The 20,629-nt window shown below is 43.5% G+C and overlaps 1 protein-coding gene and 1 long non-coding RNA gene across 2 annotated transcripts in view; one reads left to right on the top strand and one right to left on the bottom strand.

Annotated features, from left to right (window-relative positions):
• The window catches only part of NRP2 (neuropilin 2), a 233,396-nt gene extending 219,431 nt beyond the window's left edge, over nucleotides 1–13,965 (top strand). The window contains exons 16-17 of the mRNA XM_083628026.1: nucleotides 5,965–6,033; nucleotides 12,984–13,965. Of these exons, the coding sequence (XP_083484152.1) occupies nucleotides 5,965–6,033; nucleotides 12,984–13,291 (377 nt within the window). The 3' untranslated portion in view covers nucleotides 13,292–13,965. The remainder of the gene's footprint in view (nucleotides 1–5,964; nucleotides 6,034–12,983) is intronic.
• Nucleotides 13,891–18,311, bottom strand: LOC310743508. Its single transcript, XR_014539056.1, has 2 exons — nucleotides 18,083–18,311; nucleotides 13,891–15,695 (listed from the first exon to the last, which is right to left on the bottom strand). It is a non-coding gene; the product is annotated as an uncharacterized lncRNA (long non-coding RNA).
• Between the last annotated feature and the right edge of the window lie 2,318 nt (nucleotides 18,312–20,629).

Genomic DNA, 20,629 nt, shown 5'->3' with positions numbered 1-20,629 from the left:
CTCAAATTACAACTTTTCATTTGCTTATTTCTTGAACTTCCTCACACCTCCCTTTTTGTATTCTAGTTTAATTCATTATTCCAGCAAATTCTTCCCGTTTCTCAATTTTAATTTAAATAATTAAACTTCACAATCTATCTTATTTATTAATTCAACATAATCTTTCCCTCTTTTAATTTAATCTGTTATTCAATTTACCTTAATCTCTTTAACCTTATCTTATCTTAAAAATCTTAAAATTTCAAAATTTACGTCATATTCATTCATATCTCCTTAAATCATTTCTACTAAAGCCAATTTAGTTCCTTTCCGGCATATTCCCTGGTGTTTCATTAATGTTACACTGATTCCAAAATTAACAAAAGAATTTCCCTTCATATCTCTAATTTTTATCCAACGTCCCTTCTTCCTGGTTTCGGGTCATGTCAGTCCTCTCAGTCCATTACATCCAGTCCATCAATCTGGTGTTCTTATATCCGAGGCCCTTAAGTCTCTTCTAGGCCCCTTCTGCACAATTTCTTGTCCTTGTTTGTGCTTACGCACTTCTTTGTCTGTTGTTGATTTCTTGGGGAGTGGGTCTCCGGAGGTTTCCATCCAGTAATAGTTTCCATTTTCCTTTGTCAGACTGGCCCCTTAACAGCTAAAATTTGATCTCCCCAAATTCCAAAGCAAACCAGTCTTGTCCGCAGTTCCCAGATCCATGTAATTATCCTTTAGATTTTGCACCTGTCTGAATTTTGCACTTCGCTTCTCAGCTCAAAATACAAAAAGGGCATTTGAAATGCATGTTATAGAATAAGGTGCATTAAGAAATGCAAACATAATGATGAAATGCTCGTGTAAAATGCGTTTTGTGACGAAAGATGCATTTTAGAGACTAGTTTTCTTGTGGGTGTTTTAAAAATTATGATTAATGTGAAAACAGGACGGGTAGACTTCATGCTAAATGGACACAGACTGGAGATAGACAGATCCACACCCCCCCTTCTGAAATGACACTGACCATTTTTTACAAGTGACACTCTCTTCCTGACTTCCTCCTGCAGGAGATGAGTGTAGATTCCAAGAAATTTGCACTAATAATAATAATAATAATAATAATAATAATAATAATAATTTATTATTTATACCCCGCCCATCTGGCTGGGCTTCCCCAGCCACTCTGGGCGGCTTCCAAAAAAAATATTAAAATACTGTACTACATCAAACATTAAAAGCCTCCCTAAACAGGGCCGCCTTCAGATGTCTTCTAAAAGTCTGGTAGTTGTTGTTCTCTTTGACATCTGGTGGGAGGGCGTTCAACGGGGCGGGTGCCACTACCGAGAAGGCCCTCTGCCTGGTTCCCTGTAACTTGGCTTCTCGCAGTGAGGGAACCGCCAGAAGGCCCTCGGCGCTGGACCTCAGCGTCCGGGTAGAACGATGGGGGTGGAGACGCTCCTTCAGATATACTGGACCGAGGCCATTTAGGGCTTTAAAGGTCAGCACCAACACTTTGAATTGTGCTAGGAAACGTATTGGAAGCCAATGTAGGTCTTTCAAGACCGATATGTAGGTCTTTCAAGCAGAGCAGTACAAAAGTAGCAGCTGCCCTAGCATGGAGGGCCATTGCCTGGAGAAAAGTTGTGATATTACTGGTGCTGGCCATGCAGCAGGGTGAAATAATCTGTTTTGGGATACACCACGAGGGGCAAGGGGGAGGAATTGGTGACTAAATACATCAGCAAGACTTAGGAAAGCCTTGGCCCTAGCGTTTGGGCTGTGCTTCAGGTAGCATGATGCTTTTGGCTGGCAGTGGCTGCATCCCTGAAAGCCCGGCTGCTACAGAGCTTGCAGTATCAGTTCTTTTTGCTCCAGCTGCTGGAACTGTTCCTTTTCCAGAGACATACTTAGCTGGTGCCCCTTCCAGCGGCAGAGCCCCTTACGTATTTCTGCACAGCAATTCATGTCTAGTTTTCCTTGTGGCAAGTACATCTGTAGTTTTAATAATTGCTTGTAATTCCTGAATGTTATATCACCACATTGCTTGCGAGGCAAATTGTTTGTGCAGTGCTTGTCAGGCACATATTCATGGTTTCACTTCATTGGCCTTACAAATTGTCGGCTGATTGTTTGTTTTTTGTTTGTGTTTCGACTTGTGTGAGAGACACTGAACAGCAGAATACATTTTTTTCCTAGAATGGTAGGAGTGGCTCCACTCATGTTGCTTAGCCTAAGAGAGCATAGGGCAAAAAATTCAGTGGTTCTGCTCTTTGTCTTCAATCTTGGAGATGTTTGAGGTTCAGCAAATGGAGATGTTTGAGGTTCAGCAACCATTTTTGGCTCTGTTGACACATCTAAATTCTTTTTTTAAAAAAATATTTTATTTTCAATGCAAAATCATAACATCATGACAAAAATGACAAACGTTGAATCCAAAATAATACTATACAAACAAGAAAGAAAACAGAACACACACACAAAAACCAAAACCAAACCAAAACAAAAAAGCATACTTCTACAAATAAAACCATATCGTCATTACATACGTATACACATATTGACTTCCTTCCTTTGTTTTAAGACCTCAAAATTTTTACTCTTACTGTATTGTTGTGTCTAATGTAGATTACTTCCATCTTTGTACTTTTTTACACCATTTTTCTTTTTCTTTAACCCTGTAAAGCATCATTCATTACATACCGATATGCTTACTCCAGAACAAGGTTTTTTCATATACTCTTTAGCACATCCCCATTCTTTTAATAATTTCTGGTCCGATTGTCCCATTATGAATGCTGTGAGTCTTGCCAGATTTATATATTCACAAAATTTAATTTGCCATTCTTTCATTGATGGTATTTTTCTCCCTTTCCAATTTTTTGCTATAAGCATCCTGGCAGCTGTCGTTGCATAAAGGAATACTTTCCTTTGATTGTCGGGAATATCGTTTGTAATTATACCTAAAAGGAATGCCTCTGGTTTTTTACTGAAAGATATTTTAAACATCTTTTTGATTTCTTCATAAATTTCATTCCAGAATTGTTTAATAGGTTGGCATTCCCACCACATGTGACACATCCAAATTCATCACCTGACGGCTTCAGTTAATGACTTGCATGTGCGAAAGCCGTCACAAATTAGACATCACAGATAGATTCTTCTGTGCAGACAGTCCTCACATTTAGGACCAAGCTAGATATGGTGGTCTCAGTTGCTTATGCTTTCAAATGGATCTACGCCAGTCGTGTTGCAAGAGAGGGGAATGCTTTGAAAACAGTGAAAGGAGATCTGGGAAGGATTGCAGAGACTTCTTCTGGCTCATGGCAAATGTCCCCCAAAGCTACTTCCTCGTGAGCACTTTCCCTTCCAATCCAACACTTAAGCAGCTGCAGGAAGTCAAACATCTCTCACCCCGAATCCCTTTGCACAGTTAAAAACGAAACTGCCTTACCTTGCTCTTTCTATGTGAGTCAGGCCATTCTGCGTCGAAACAGCCAGAACTACTGCCCTTAGCTGTAAGCCATCGAGTGCCAAGAGAACAAGTGGTATACAGTGGTACCTTGGTTCTCAAACTTAATCCGTTCTGAAAGTCCATTCCAAAACTAAAGCGTTCCAAAACCAAGGCCCGCTTTCCCATAGAAAATAATGCAAAATGGATTAGTCCGTTCCAGAAATTTGAAAACAACCCCTAAAACAGTAATCTAACATGAATTTTACTATCTGAGGAGACCATTGATCCATAAAAGGAAAGCAATAATCAATGTTCTGTATTATAAAATAAATAAGATAGTACAGTCATACCTCGGGTTACAGATGCTTCAGGTTGCGTTATTTCGGGTTGCAGACCGCCAAAACCCGGAAGTACCAGAACAGGTTATTTCCAGGTTTCGGCGATCGCCATGCGCAGAAGCACCAGATCACAAGCTGTGCGTGCGCTGATGTGCCGCTGCAGGTTGCGGACGCTGCAGGTTGCGAACGAGCATCCCGCACGGATCGCATTCACAGCCCGAGCGTCCACTGTACAGTGGTACCTCGGGTTACAGACACTTCAGGTTACAAACGCTTCAGGTTACAGACTCGTCTAACCCAGAAATAGTACCTCGGGTTAAGAACATTGCTTCAGGATGAGAACAGAAATCGTGCAGTGGTGGCAGCGGGAGGCCCCATTCGCTAAAGTGGTACCTCAGGTTAAGAACAGTTTCAGGCTAAGAACGGACTTCCAGAACGAATTAAGTTCTTAACACGAGGTTCCACTGTACTGTAGATGATAAAAATTAAAATTACTTCTTTCCCTCTTACCTTCACTGATGATAGTCATTGTTTGGATGGGGGGCTTTTCTCCATTTCCACAGTCACAACCAGTCAATCAATCAGTAGCTGAACTGGGTTCCACACAGTCACAAAAACAATTTAACTCACAAAGCCTCAAAAACACAAAATAAATAGCAAAAACAAAAGCGCCAAACTTAATCCGTTCCAGAAGTCCGTTAGACTTCTGAAATGTTCAAAATCCAAGGCACAGCTTCTAATTAAAGCAGGCACCCCAAAAATAATAGCCGACAGCCGCATCGGATGTTCAACTTCCAGGTTTTCGGCGTTTGGGAACCAAGGCATTTGAGAACCAAGGTACTACTGTACATACTTATGTGTGTGAAATTAGACTGTTTGAAAATGTGGGACAATGCACACAGTGGAAGGAAACATATCATGGAACATGTTAACCCCAAAAGAACCATACATTGAAAACGTGCTGAAACTGAAATGTGCTGAAGTTTTATATCCAAAACTTTTATTTGATTGTTATCCGAGAAGATGCAGTTTCCTTTTGTATACAGTTTTTTCTTTTTACCTTGACTTTTTTCTTTTCTTTTTCTTCTGTGTTTCTGTTGTAAATGATTTTTTATGTCTGTATTTTAAACCAATAAAGATTATTATAAAGGAAAGAAAAGAAAACGTGCTGAAACTATATATTCTGCATATGTATACAGTGGTATCTCGGGTTAAGTACTTAATCCGTTCCACAGGTCCGTTCTTAACCTGAAACTGTTCTTAACCTGAAGCACCACTTTAGCTAATGGGGCCTCCTGTTGCCACCGCGCCGCCGGAGCACGATTTCTGTTCTCATCCTGAAGCAAAGTTCTTAACCTGAAGCACTATTTCTGGTTTAGCGGAGTCTGTAACCTGAAGCGTATGTAACCTGAGGTACCACTGTACATGTTCTCCCCCCCCTTTTTAAAAAATGCCTTTCGAAAACAACTTCCCTAGGAGATGTACAATGAAATGCAGATTGTGATAGAGACCCAGCACCGTTCGCAACACTCTCTGGACCTATATTTTAACATGTTTCAAAGAACCTAAAGAAAAATCTCCCACACTAAAAGGCTTGGGTCGCAGAAATAATTTTCATAAATACCGGATACCCATTTGTGGGGTTCTGCATCTCCTTAGTGTAGTCCGGCTTTTATATTAATACCTAGGTGATGATGATGACACACATCATTCCATAAATCACTTTGAATTCATTTGAAGCCCAGGTTGAAAGCGGGTCATTTGGGTCGTCGCATCTGCTGAGAAGCATGCCAGATGATGGCACGCAGAGTGTGCCAAATGGATGTTGTGTTAATGGTGACTAATGATGGTCATTGTTGAAAGTTACAAAGATAATACCTGTGTCCGCGGTTGCTAATGAATTATAGCCATTATGAAGACACTACTGACAATGTTTCAACAGCAATCAGAATTATCTAGTTCCACTCCTTCCCCTCCCTCCCTTTCATTTTCCCTAAAAGCAGATTATTTGGTAGAGATGAAAGAAGAGCTCCTATGATATGCATATCTTCCATTGTATGCTCATGAATATTAGCGGAAGTTGGCCCTGGTTATGAATAGCCAAAAAAAAAAAAAAGCTTTCTTGAGCTTGCATATCTTATGAAAAGTGTATCGCTGCAGGTTTTTAGAGTAACAACAAAATATTTCTAATTCCAGTCGATTTCCCAGCTTTAGAGGATGACATTTCAATCAACGGGGAAGACTTTGGAGAAGACTCTGAAGATGGTGAGTATGAGATATTGTGGGTTGCATAACGCTTCAGGTTACAGACGCTTCAGGTTACAGACTGTTAATCCAGAAATAGTACCTCGGGTTAAGAACTTTGCTTCAGGATGAGAACAGAAATTCGCAGCGGCAGCGGGAGGCCCCATTAGCTAAAGTGGTGCTTCAGGTTAAGAACAGTTTCAGGTTAAGAACGGACCTCCAGAATGAATTAAGTTCTTAACCAGAGGTACCACTGTATTTTAAAAGCAATGTGCCTTATGCAGCTCCAGGAAAAGTACAGTGGTACCTTGGTTCTCAAACTTAATCCGTTCTGGAAGTCCGTTCCAAAACCAAAGTGTTCCAAAACCAAGGCGCGCTTTCCCATAGAAAGTAATGCAAAACAGATTAATCTGTTCCAGACTTTTAAAAGCAACCCCTAAAACTTCAATTTAACGTGAATTTTACTATTTAACGAGACCATTGATCCATAAAATGAAAGCAATAATCAATGTACTGTACTATTAAATAAATAAGACAGTATTGTAGATGATTTAAAAAAAAATTCTTACCTGCACTGATGATCCATTTCCACAGTCACACAATCAATCAATCAGTAGCCGAACTGGGTTCCACACAGTCACAAAACCAAATTAACCAAAAAAGCCTCAAAAACCAAAACACAAAATAAATAGCAAAAACAAAAGCGCCAAACTTAATCCGTTCCAGAAATCCATTTGACTTCTGAAATGTTCGAAAACCAAGGCGCAGCTTCTGATTGGTGCAGGTGCCCCAGAAAACCTTTGAAAACTGAAACACTTACTTCTGGGTTTTCGGCATTTGGGAACCAAGGCGTTTGAGAACCAAGGTACCACTGTATCTCAGAGATACAGTGGAAACTCAAGTTCTGGGTTAAATACATTTTATCAAAGATGCTCAGCCACAAGTTGGAACCAATGAATACTAATCATGATGGCTACATAGTATGGACGTCCAACATGCCTCTGGACACCAGATACTGGAGAACAATAGCAGGAGAAGGATCTTTCACTCAGGCCCTGCTTCTGGGCTTCCCAAAGGTATCTGTTTGCTCAGTGGAATGAATAGGTAGGCTTTGGAATGAATTCGTTGGCAAAAAAACCCCCACTCTCTAAGCTGAATAATCAACAGGATTCAACCCCACCCTAATGTCCATCAGCTGATACCATGGGTGCCATCAGGGAACGGGCAGTTGGGCGGAAATAGCCTTGCAGACCAACTTGGACCACCCCTCCCAGTATCCCAGTACGTTTCTGAGTGCCATTAAAAGTGTTGGTGCCTCGGCCCACAATACCAGAATACCCCCATCGTTCAGCCCAGACTCTGAGGTCCAGCTCTGAGGGCCTTCTGGGAGTTCCCTCACTGCGAGATGTGAGCTTACAGGGTAACAGACAGAGGGCCTTCTCAGTGGTGGCACCCACCCTGTGGAAAGCCCTCCCATCAGATGTCAAGGAAATAAACAACTACAGTGGTACTTTGGTTTAAGAACAGCTTAGTTTATGAACAACTTGGATTAAGAACGCTGCAAACCCGGAAGTAGGTGTTTTGGTGTGTGAACTTTGCCTCGGAAGCAGAATATGCTCCGCTTCCTGTTGAGTGTGTTCCATTTGTAAACTGAGTCCCCCACTGCTATGGGAAAACACACCTTGGTTTAAGAACGCTTTCGTTTAAGAACGGACTTCAGGAACGGATTAAGTTCGTAAACCAAGGCACCACTGTTTCTGACTTTTAGAAGACATCTGAAGGCAGCTCTGTTTAGGGAAGTTTTTAATGTTTTGTCGTGTTTTTAATATTCTGTTGGGAGCTGCCCAGAGTGGCTGGGGAAACCCAGCCAGATGGGTATAAATAATATATTATTATTATTATTATTATTATTATTATTATTATTATTATTATTATTCTCAGATTGGCCCACAGGCCAGAGGTCCCCTGCCGCTGCTTTAAAAGTATGAACAGTACATGTGGAGTATATGAAAATAATGTCAGATGGCTGGGAGGGTGAGATTTGTGGGCTTGAGCAAAGGTCATTTGAATTAAAGGTCACACCATTAAAGAGGATTGAGATGTAGTGAAAATCTTCAAATGTTACGAGGCTTCATTTCACGTTTAGAAATATTTGAGCCTTTCTTTTCTTTTCTTTTGCCTTCTGTACCCAGTTCACCATTTTTCATTATGTGGAGTGGCCAGTTGTTTAAATGGAGAGTCAGGTCACACTCAACGTATTTATGTACTTAGCAGATTAATGCCCTGCTTTCTGATGGAAGTTCCCAGAGCGGATCACAGCATTTATAAAATGCAGTTGAAACATTACAAACATGCACTTGAAACACAAAGCAAAGCAAAACCAGCCACGGAGGAGGAGGAGGAGGAGGAGCAGCCTGGTGTTGGCTTTGCCTGCCTCTCTCGAAATACCTTCCAACACAGCCAACTAGTGATGGATGGCTATTGGAATTTCCCATTGGATAGTCAATCACGCTCTGTGCAGCTTTAGATAGGAACCTAAACTAGTTGGCTGGGAAAAGCCTCTCCTCCTTCTGGAGGAGTTCTGCCCCCTGCCCAGTCATCATCGCTGGCGCAGCACGCCTCCCAGCCGGTCACCCAATCAGGAGACACCGCGGGGGGCGTGGTCTAGCCGTTCAAATGCGGCCACGCCAGCTCTCCCCCGCCATTGCCCTGCCGATTTCTGCGAGTCACCCACCCACCACTCCCTTTAGTGCGTAGTTTCTCGCTTGAACTTGCTACGGACCCATGGTTGGTCGCCCTGGTTGCCCAGGGGGCCTGGTAGGAGTTTTTTCCAATTGGCAAATTGGCACCGGCCTCTTGGTTTTTTTCGCCTACCTCGTAGCAATCGTCACAACTTTTTTGGTATCTGGTGGTTAGGCATTGGAATGTGTTGTTGGTGTATGGAAGGGCAAGGTGTGGCCATCGCCTACCCCATCACTTATGGGTATTCCGTTAAAGGAATCCGGCGCTCGTGGATCCTGTCCGATGCCCTGTGTGGCGGGGGGCCATGGCACGACCCCCGGTGACATCAGGGGAGAGCTTATAGTTGTATTTGCATCAACAGGCTCCCCCTACTGGTGGTTAACCCCTCGTTAGACTCGCCCCTCATCCTGAGTGGGTAGAGTCAAATTGCTCTTGTCCAGTGCCTAAGCCAATACCTTCTCACATGCTGTAATCAATAAAGTTGTGGCCTTTTTCTACCCATTAACCTTATATGCCATGTCCACGTGTTTTTTATTATTCCCAAGCGGGGGACGGGTCCTCGAATCATAAAACAATCTGATTTGGTCTGACCACCCATATCACTGCTCTAATGACCACTGGAACATACCAAATTTTGATAACTACTGCCCCGGTTGGCCGAAGCATGTTTTGACTTCGTAAATCTGTACATCACAGGAACATAGCAAGCTGCTGCATACCAAGTCATCGCATTGGTCCACCTAGCAAACTGTTGTTGACACTGGCAACAGTTATTCAGGATCCCAGGCAAAAGACTTTTCCAGCCCTGCAGAGAAACAGATCTACACCTCTTTCCTGAGAAATAGACTGGGCTGCAAATACTGGGAAACTTATCTGTTAATGGCGGGGACTATATACTGAAGTAAGTTGCTCAGAGAATCCCAACAGTCAAGAACAGGCATAGGCAAATTCCGGCCCTCCAGATGTTTGGGACTACAATTCCCATCACCCCTAGCTAACAGGACCAGTGGTCAGGGATGATGGGAATTGTAGTTCCAAACATCTGGAGGGCCAGAGTTTGCCTATGCCTGGTCATGAAGAAGAGAAACTTCAGAAAGGAAGGTTTTTTTCACAGGTGGAGAAAATTCCTCCATCCTGTTGGATAATGGCAGGTGCAGTTATCAAGATTCCAGGACAACATGGAGTATAGATAGTTACAAGGGACACGGGTGACACTGTGGTCTAAACCCCTGAGCCTCTTGGGCCTGCCGTTCAGAAGGTCAGCAGTTCAAATCCCTACGACGGAGTGAGCTCCCGTTGCTCTGTTCCAGCTCCTGCCAACCTAGCAGTTCGAAAGCACGCCAGTGCAAGTAGATAAATAGGTACCACTGTGGTGGGAAAGTAAACAGTGTTTCCGTGCGCTCTGGCTCCCGTCACGGTGTCCCGTTACGTCAGAAGCAGTTTAGTCCTGCTGGCCACATGACCTGAAAAGCTGCCTGTGGACAAACGCCGGCTCCCTCGGCCTGAAAGCGAGATGAGCGCCACAACCCCATAGTCGCCTTTGACTGGACTTAACCATCCAGGGGTCCTTTACCTTTTACCTTTCTAGATAGTTAATATTGAGGGTGCATTCTCCTCAGGGCCTTAATACATTGGAGTGCAGTAAACAAACTGGCTGAGAAAAAGTTACTTCAAAAACCATGACTTGAACTCACAAGCTCTTCTGAATTCTCCCCCTCCCATGGTTATTTTTGTGAGCACGTCAGAATTAACATCCTTCAGATGTGATACATCAAGAGGAACAGAAATCAGCTGGAGCATAAAGTGGGGACAAATTAGGCATAGAAATTTGGCAACCAACAGCTACAGTTTTGATTCGTTGTGGGGGGAATGCTATCTTCCACTCTTTTCATCGCACTGAGCCAGAACTGCGCAGGAATTCTTTGAGAAAAGCAGAGAGGAAAACATGGGATGGGGAAATTGCAAAGAGAGATAATTTGGAGGTGTGGGTGACGCTGCCCCTACCAGAGCCATACTTCCACAAAGAGTACAAATTGGAAGCAAGAGTTGGGGCAGAGAGATATATTTATATTTCCCACACAGAGATGGTGGTTCTCACTACACGAGCCCATCGCCTAAAGTGATCATGTGAGGAGTACAGCTGGGCGATATCTGGTTTTCAACATCGTGATATGTATCACCAGCTGATATATCATGATGTCTGAAATAAGTACGGAACTAGGTAGAGGCTTCACAGTTTTCCTCACATTGTGGTTTTCCACACAGCACACACACACACATATCATGATTCACAATACAGTGGTACCTCAGGTTACATACGCTTCAGGTTACAGACTCTGCTAACCCAGAAATCGTGCTTCATGTTAAGAACTTTGTTGAGAACAGAAATCGTGCTCCGGTGGCGCGGCGGCAGCAGGAGGTCCCATTAGCTAAAGTGGTGCTTCAGGTTAAGAACAGTTTCAGGTTAAGAACGGACCCCCGGAACGAATTAAGTACTTAACCCGAGGTATCACTGTATATTACCAGGTCAAAAATTATGAAACCGATATCACGAGATGGACTTCATTCTTTATTTTTTTAAAAAAAATATTTATTTATTTTTTCCTCCTTAAACAATATTTTCGACAATACAATAACAAACAAACTTTCTGCTCTGCCGAGCATATGACTTCCCTTCAGCAGGTTTTCCGTTTTCAAGTCCTGTCCTGTCTCGCAGTTTAGCTCTTTAACTTCCATTGTCCGCATTGTAGGATTTATTTCAATCCTTCTAGGGTCTTCAAATTTTTGGAATTATTATTCAAATATACAATAAATTTACTCCAATCCCTTTGAAATTTTTGATCGCCCTGATCTCGAACCCTGCAGATCAGTCTGGCCAGTTCTGCAAAGTCCATCATGGACTTCAAACCGGTTTGGGACAAGATATCGCCCAGCCCTCGTGAGGACCACCTTGCCCGTGAGCTAGCATATGGGGCACAAAGATATCTCCTTTTCTTTTTCTTTTTCTTTTTAAAACTTTTTTATTCAAAATTAAAACAAAACATATTATCCAGAAACATATCATCCTTATTTCCTGCCCCATTTTCCTCCCTCCCCCTCCCTCTCCCCACAGAACCCACCCACCCCCACCCCCCAACTTCCCTCAGTTCCAGTCTTTGATTTCTCTAAAAATGCTGTTTTCTGCATGTTACACAGTTGTATAGATCCTCAAACTATTTAGCTGATTATAATCAATAAAAAGTTTGTGAATGTTTATTCAAAACCAGCAAAGGAGTCCAGTTCGCTTTGTAAAGGGTTCCCATTCATCTTTAAAGTCACAGTTATCCTTGTCCCATAGCTTGTATGTCAGTTTTGCCAGTTCTGCATAGTCCATCAGTTTTTCTTGCCATGATTCTTTAGTTGGGGTTTCTTCAGTCTTCCATCCTTGTGCTATTAAAACTCTCGTGGCCTTTGTTGCATACATGAAGATGTTTTTCAGCTTTTTGGGCAGATCTTTCCCTACAATCCCTAACAAAAATGCTTCAGGTTTTTAAACAAATGTTAAATAGAACATTTTCTTCAATTCATTGTATATTATTTCCCAATTTTTTAAAATTACATTACAATCCCACCACATATGATAAAATGTCCCCTCCTTTTCCTTACACTTCCAACATATATTTGAACTAGTTTTGTACATTTTCCCGAACTGCACTGGTTGGAGTTATCAAAGAATAAAGAAAGATTTTTTTTAATAAGATTTTTATTAAGATTTTTACATTACAAAAAATAAAAACAAACAGAAAAAGAAAAAAAAATCTTTCCATCACATTATTTTTCATTTACTTGTTTCTTGGACCTCCTCATACCTCTCTTTTTTGTATTCCAATTCAATTAATACTCAGAATTAATACTCAGTTAATACTCAGCAATTTGTTTCCCTCTTTATTCTACCCAAATCTTTATTCTTAAATTGTTGTGATCTTGAAATTTTGCTTTTATAAACCCATTTTTTCATATTCTTTTAACCCATTACAGCTAGAAACCTCTTAATTTTAATCCAACATTATTCTAAAATTCATTAATTTTACAATATCTCTGTAAATAATCTTTAAATTTCTTCCAATCTTCTTCCACTGACTCTTCCCCCTGATCTCGGATCCTGCCGGTCATTTCCGCCAATTCCATATAGTCCATAGAATAAAGAAAGATAACTCCTTTTCTAATCACCTGTTTCAATTATGTTTCAGACTACTTAGGCCTGGAGAAGAACAACAACACGCTGTTTTCAACAAACTCTCCGCTCACCCCAAAGATGGGCAAAGAGAAGAGCTGGCTGTACACACTGGACCCCATTCTGGTCACCATCATAGCCATGAGTTCCCTCGGTGTGCTCCTGGGGGCAATTTGCGCGGGGTTACTCCTGTACTGCACGTGTTCCTACGCCGGCCTGTCCTCTCGGAGCTCCACCACATTGGAGAACTACAACTTTGAGCTTTATGACGGCATCAAGCACAAGGTCAAAATGAACCACCAAAAGTGCTGCTCTGAGGCGTGACTGATTGCACCAGAATCGCATTTGACATTTCATTCCAGCAAAAGTGGCTGGTGAAGATTACTTTTTATATGGGAGCTGAATGCCATAATCTTACACGAAGCCGGAGCTGGTATACGCAAGTGGGGAGGAGTCACGGACAGCCCTGCCGTTTCACAAAAGGAGGAGGAAACGAGGACGGTGTAAACTTTCTTTTTTTCCAAGGGGAAGGATGACAGTCGAAGAGAACTCTACGGCTTATTGTTCTCACGATAAGAACCAGGTTGGGGCGGGCAAAGGAGCTGCCATGTTTATTGTTGTTATGTCTTATTCAAGTGAATCAAATCCAGAAGAGTCCAAACGTTTGGTTAGCATTTAGGAAGTGAGAAACAGAATGTTGAACGTTATTTCCCACTTCTTTCCCCTAGTTGAGAAAACTCCAGAGAGTTTCTCCCCGACCTCCCCTCTCCCCACACCCCACCCCCGGTTCCTCTTTCAGTGGCCAGGCTAATCTTTACAAATTACACACAACCACACATGCGAGCCTATCTCCCACCCACCCACCCCAATTCAGCTTATCGCCATTCAGAAAGGCTCCTTGATTTTAAGGGATTTGTTCTTTCCTGTCGGTAAGACGAGCCCAGCAAGCTGCAGTTTATAGACACACCACCCCGCTCCCCCCCCCCCCAAAAAAGAAAGTATGTTGTTGCCTTTACCTTTTTCTGATCAGGAATTAGGCTTGCGGGTCAATGGGAGCAGCGGTGCTTTCTTCCCAGATTACAAAGCAAAAGAGAAAGGCAGCCTGAGGTGCGAAATTCGACAGAGGCGCCTCCTCAAGAGAGGCTGAAGAGCCTTAAAGTGATTTGCGAATAAGAGCCATTTATTAAATCCAGATCATGGATTGAAACAGCAGAGGCCTTCATCATAAGGGCTGTCTTTTACTTTTCTTTCTGTCCTCCCCCCCCCACCTGCACTTCCCTTTATAATCCCATTCCTTTTATTATAAGAAAATCGCAGCAAACAAAAGACACAATTATAAGATGCCCGGGAACTCAGGAGATGGCTTTTTATATGCTTTGAGAGGAGGACAGGCTGCTATATATATTTTTGTTAATGCTGTGACCACTCTCGTGGGGGAGGGGGAGGAGTGGAGTTTAAGGGAGCGGGGGAGAACACAGCGATCCAGCCCCGATGGAGAGTGGTTGCGGATACCTCCTTCCTCTTAACAGGCATCATTTAAGTTTCTTCATTTGCTAGGACTAAGGGCTTCATTCTGCAAAGACGTCTGGCCACTTGTCAGCGATAAAGGGAGTTGTAGTCCAAGAACATCCTAACAGCGACAGATTCCCCCCACCTCTGAGTGGCGCTGTTTTGAGCACACGCACAGCTGGCACGGCCTGCTTTATGCCCAGCCGAGGCATCACTTCTTTGCAGAGTTAGGCCTTTGGGTGGGAAGCAACCATTATGATCCTTTGCAGGGTATCGAGTCTCGTCTGATATTCCAGTGCGGTTGTCGGGGAAACAGAAAAAAAGGTCTGGACCAATCTGCTGCCACCTTCCTATCCCTTCAGAACAGTGGAACTTGCTCCCTAGTGATTTGCAAGGCAAATTGTTTGTTTTTGAAGGGTTTTGTGTTCGTACGTGTGTGTATCTTTTTTTAATCAAGTGCCTTAGAAAAATATTTTTCCCTTTACTTAGAGGTGTGTGCTGTATCAAAATACAAGGGGGGGCGTTCCCCCTTTCCCCTGTTCCTCTTCCTTTTCATCCTCACGATCATCATCTTCATCATCATCGTGGTCCTTGGATCTCTACTGGGTAGAGTTTTGTCCTTTCAATTGGTCCAATATATTTCTAATGCTGTCACGCCTGAGGTGTGTCGCAGACCAGTAAAAGAGAAGTTTACAAATGCTAAGTTTTGATCTCCAATGCCTTTTGTTTCAGCTCTTGTTTCGGCCATCTTCAAGTGACTTTTTAGGAGAAATCCAAGTGGCTGCTATTTAGGAAGGATCTCCAGACTCAGCGGGTGGGGATCTGCAGCAGAAATTTCAGAAATCTGCTGTGGGGTGACACCCAACCGTAAACACGCATGCCAGGATAACGTTGCTGGGATGCTGGCGCAATAGCATGTTTTGTGACGTTGTGCCGGCACAGCTGTTGAGATGCAGTCTCCCAGGAACATAATGTCAGCAAGCATTGCGGCCCAGTTCACATGTTTCGCTTCTTTGGTGTGCACCCTGTCATGTGCACGCCAGATAGTGAACAGGATTTGCTTGCCGCGTAACATGTAAAATGTCCCTCAGAGCAGCTTTGGCATGTATGCTTATCTTGCAGAATGAACAGAGCTTTTGGCACGTGTGATGCTTCTTTACTTCGGTATACAAGTGGATGAGCAAAGCACTTACCATATTTTTCGCTCTATAAGACGCACCTAGTTTTTGGAGGAGGAAAACAAGAAAAAAAAATATTCTGAATCCCAGAAGCCAGAACAGCAAGAGGGATCGCTGCGCAGCGTAAGCAGCGATCCCTCTTGCTGTTCTGGCTTCTGGGATAGCTGTGCAGCCTGCATTCGCTCCATAAGATGCACACACATTTCCCCTTACTTTTTAGGAGGGGAAAAGTGAGTCTTATAGAGCAAAAAATACGGTATTTTCTGGGACGTGCCAACGCCACAATCCAGAACAGAGTTGGGTTTCCTTGCACTCAAGTGTTTCCAGTGCATTTAATTCTGTGGCAGACCCTGGGCCTTAAAACTGTGTTTTTTCATACCGTGCCCTAGGGAACCGCCAGGATTCCCTGGAAGCTTTGCAGGAGTTATTTTCATACATCAGTAACACCGGTAGACACACATCCCCGAAAAACAACTTGGTCTACTGCTGCAAATCTTTCCTAAACTGCACCGCAACAAAGCCTTGGTTTTTGTCCTACAGCACATGCACACAGTTCAAGCAAGGCAACCAACCCAAAGCCAGCATCTCTTGCGAACTGTGTGCGTGCTTTAAAAAACAGGCTTCGAGATTCAGTGCAGGAGTTCTGTGGCTGATGCTCACGGGGGTATCTATCTTGGCAGAAGCTGATGTGGAAGTTTCCCTGGTGGTAGAAAGTTTGAAAAACACTGCCTTTCCAGCAGTTTGGATGCAGCACCATAAAAAAGTCCATTTTCATAGAGGATTCCTGTGTCTTTCTGGCATATTCCACCTACAAACGTCTCTCCCCTTCCCCCCTAATTTCAAGAGAAACGCAGAGAGTAATGTACAGGGTCATTCTGCAGACCAGACTGCTGCTACTGTCATTAAAGAAAGGGGCCTGATCCGGCCAAAGGTAGCAGCTTTATTTCGGTCCCATTGATTTCAATGGGGGAGATAAGCACGTGCTAAACTCTGGCAGGATTGCACCCCTCATTTTTTATTTCTCTTATATTTGTATGAAGGAGGACAGGCTGTATCTGTGAAGGTCACCTGACAGGAGTTAATAGATATATTAAAAGGTAGAGTCGCTGTCTATAGTAGACATGCAGAGAGTGAGAGTTCGTGTATACATATATTTCAACGCATATGTGTTTGCGCGTGCTTGTGAGTTCTCTGTATGCGTTATGTATGTGCGTGGTTACGTGGGACTACTTGTACCTTTAAATCGGCGGCCAGAGGATGTTACTGACCTTGGCATGAATGCAGCGGGGAGTTTTGGCGCAAACTGCGCAGAAACGAAACCAGCTCCCTCTTGGAGAGTCCCGTACTTTGGTATTCCATGTTGGTTGCTATAGGGGCTTGGCTGTGTGCACTCAGTGAGCAGAATCAGGCCAAAATGCTGCATAGCTGATACCTCACTTACCTCTCTGCTGGGTGCTTTAGCGTTCTAATGCAGAAAACTTGACTGATTGTATTTTTAACAGGGCAAGGAAGGAAAAACGGTGCATACATTCATGTCAAATACATCTTCACCTGCAAAAAAAAAAAAAAGGAAAAGTGTTATATTTGCTGATCCATGTTCTTTGGCAATTCCCCCCCTTTCCAAAGTGCACAGAGGAGAAAAAGAAGAAGTAGTCCAATTCTGCGTTACCAATGCCTTTGTTGAAATAGGTGTTACTCCCCACCCCCTCAAAGGCCTCTTTGTTGTGGCTGACAGGAGGGAAGGCTTTAGTGTAGCCGATCCTTGCTTTTGCAGGGAGGTGTTGACAAGGGAGCATGGGGATGAAAAAAAAGAAAACCAACCCCATTGGGAAAAAAATGGTATGCAGGGAAAACAGAATTTCTCACATTTTACCAGCTCAAGGTAGTTCGACCATTTACTGGCTGAGCCAGGTCATGTGGACTTTAAAGCTTTTACTGTGATTCTTCAGTGTTTAAGGAAAGACAAACTCAAACTGTGTTTCTATTATTTGTATAAAAGCCTTTTAAAAGTACTATTTAATAAACATTACAGTAGAGATCTCTCTCTCTATCTCGTGTGTGTGTGTGTGTGTGTGTGTGTGTGTGTTCGGTTCATTTCTTTTGCGGCTGGGGAGACCTGTCAGCCCTCTGTGCTTGCCGCCTGGGTCCAGCAAGGGAGATCTGCATGCTAGAGTTGACTTCCTTGTCTGCCATTGATGTGGATGGACCAGGTGAGCACACAGCTGTTCAACAGCCAGGTGTGTCTTTCGTTTGGCTGCTCAGAAAAATCACAGGAAGGCTGTTCCACTCAACCACCCACCCATTTTCTTAGAGGACCAGCACCCTCCAGATTAGGTGTTCTGCCCAATAATGTCTTTCAGAGGTTCACACAGATACACAGAGAGTGAAAACTCCACACATCCCGTATTTTTTACTCTATAAGACGCACCAGACCACAAGACGCACCTGGTTTTTGGAGAAGGAAAACAAGAAAAAAAATATTCTGAACCTCAGAAGCCAGAACAGCAAGAGGGATCACTGCGCAGTGAAAGCAGCAATCCCTTTTGCTGTTCTGGCTTCTGGGATAGCTGCGCAGTCTGCATTCACTCCATAAGACGCACACACATTTCCCCTTACTTTTTAGGAGGGAAAAAGTGAGTCTTAGAGAGCAAAAAAATACGGTAATTCACACCCCTGCCTTTAATTAAACCACACACAAGAATTGGTCACACTGGACCCCACACCAGTATGATTGCTGCTTTCAAGCCCATTCTTGGGCACGACAGCCCAGGCTTTCCAGGTTAATATTCCCCGATGATGTTTACTAGAATGCCATACTCTTCCATATTATCTGAAGTAAGGAAGTCAAAATTGGGCTCTTCCCTTTAATCTCACTGCATTTAAAAAAAAACAGAATTCCACAATACTGCGTATGGGTGTGAGTTGCGAGCATTGAAATAAGGCTCAGAAGCGAACTTGTAATCCTCACATTTACTCCCCGCACCACGATGTCCTTGCAGCAAAATATTTGACATTTCTAATGTATTAATAATGCCTGCTGGCACCCAGCAATCTGCTATTTACAGAGAATATTTCCCTCTTATCTTTCTTTTCTCTACAAATGTTTACACAGGCCGGTGGAAAATGGTGCCAGATTTAGGCATGGCAGAGGTTTCAAACTGGAAGAGGTACAGGCATCAGCGGCTGGGAAGCAACATGAGCCATCTGGATCCTGGGGCCATTCTAGCTCCTGTTGTATTTAGATGTGACACTTGGCTTTCCATCCTTGTTTCTTCCGTTCAGGCATATCACTTGCTGGAACCGGATCAAACCTTGAAGAATGTTTGTATCTCTGCGGAATAAGGTTCATCTGATCTCTGCAGGAATGTGTGTTTGACCAGGCATTTGAATTCGGTATACCTTCGTGTGGGACTGAGTTCTCATTCCCCCCGATGCCTGTAATCTGGGTTTTGGAGGGTTGACCAGAGCTATGCAGCCTGTTTCTGTTGCCAAATCTTAGTCCTGAACCATCCACTCTTTAATCTGAGCAAAGACTCGGGCTCTGTTCCCATTCCTGATACCATGGTTTAGCACCGAGATACAGGGAGTCAAATGTTCTCTTGTGCAGGCCACTTGCTTTGTATTTTTGGGGGGCAGAAAAACTTCTATAAGACATGGTACTGGGGGACTACATACAGTGTGTTGACTGAGAAGGTGACTAGCAATCATGTTTGTGGCTAAGTGATGTCACTTGTCTTATTTACAAGGCTCTGTGGGTTAAATCACAGAGCCTAGGACTTGCTGATCAGAAGGTCGGCGGTCCGAATCCCCGCAATGGGGTGAGCTCCCGTTGCTTGGTCCCTGCTCCTGCCAACCTAGCAGTTCGAAAGCACGGCAAAGTGCAAGTAGATAAATAGGTACCACTCTGGCGGGAAGGTAAACAGCATTTCCGTGCGCTGCTCTGGTTCGCCAGAAGCGGCTTAGTCATGCTGGCCACATGACCCAGAAGCTGTACGCCGGCTCCCTCGGCCAATAAAGCGAGATGAGCGCCGCAACCCCAGAGTCGGTCATGACTGGACCTAATGGTCAGGGGTCCCTTTACCTTTACCTTTTTTTGCCTTTTAGCATCTAAGACTACAGAATGACACCACAAAGTCACCACAATCATCTCGCCCACATCCAGAAAAAGCTTCCCAGTTGGAGCACAAATGCTTTCCAGGCAGATTCTGCACCCAGCAATTCTCTTTTTAGAAGTTACCGTATTTTTCCGTGTATAACAATTTGGAGTTGGGGGACTCCAAATTAAGAAAATGGGGAAAATTGCCCATAGTTGTAGAGCTTTTTTGGGGGGTGGCCCAGAGTTGCTGAGCTTTTTTGGGGGGATTGCCAAAAATCGCTCACCCAACTGATGCTGCATTTGCACACGTCGCAAAAGCTGCCTATCGTCTATCCTCTTGCCTGCAGAATCCGCAAATCACCTGCCCAATTGCCGCAGCGACAGCCAATCAACACCAGCCCTTGCCACAACCACCAATAGCATGCCCAATAGCCGCTGACAATCTCTGGCTCACGGCAGCAACCAATCCCAAGTCCCCACTATGCACTATCCGTGTAGAAGATGACCCACGATTTTAAACATAATTTTCTAATAAAAAAACCCCTCATCTTATACATGGAAAAGTACGGTAAGTGCTCACACAGGGTTAGGCTCACTTAAGCCCACTGGTCTCGATGGCCTTCAGACTGCAATCCTTATCTCTATTTAACTGGGGGGAAATTCCGATTGAATTCCGTATAACTTGCTTCTGAGCAACCATGGAGAAGATAAGCTCAAACTGTAAGGGTGGCTAACTGCTGGACTGCAGCCCAAAATGCAGGAGCCTTGAATGTACAGTCTCTGAGGTTGTGATGCTGAATGGGGTCATCTTGACCCAGCTGGAAAGCAACCTTTTGGAATGCTCTCCTCAAGCTCGGGGTCAAATATTTCCCGGTTTTG

Source organism: Podarcis filfolensis (genome assembly GCF_964270895.1).
Source record: "Podarcis filfolensis genome assembly, chromosome: 1".
Taxonomy (NCBI): domain Eukaryota; kingdom Metazoa; phylum Chordata; class Lepidosauria; order Squamata; family Lacertidae; genus Podarcis; species Podarcis filfolensis.
The sequence above is the reverse complement of the archived record's forward strand: the minus strand, read 5'-3'. Positions and strand labels throughout refer to the sequence as shown.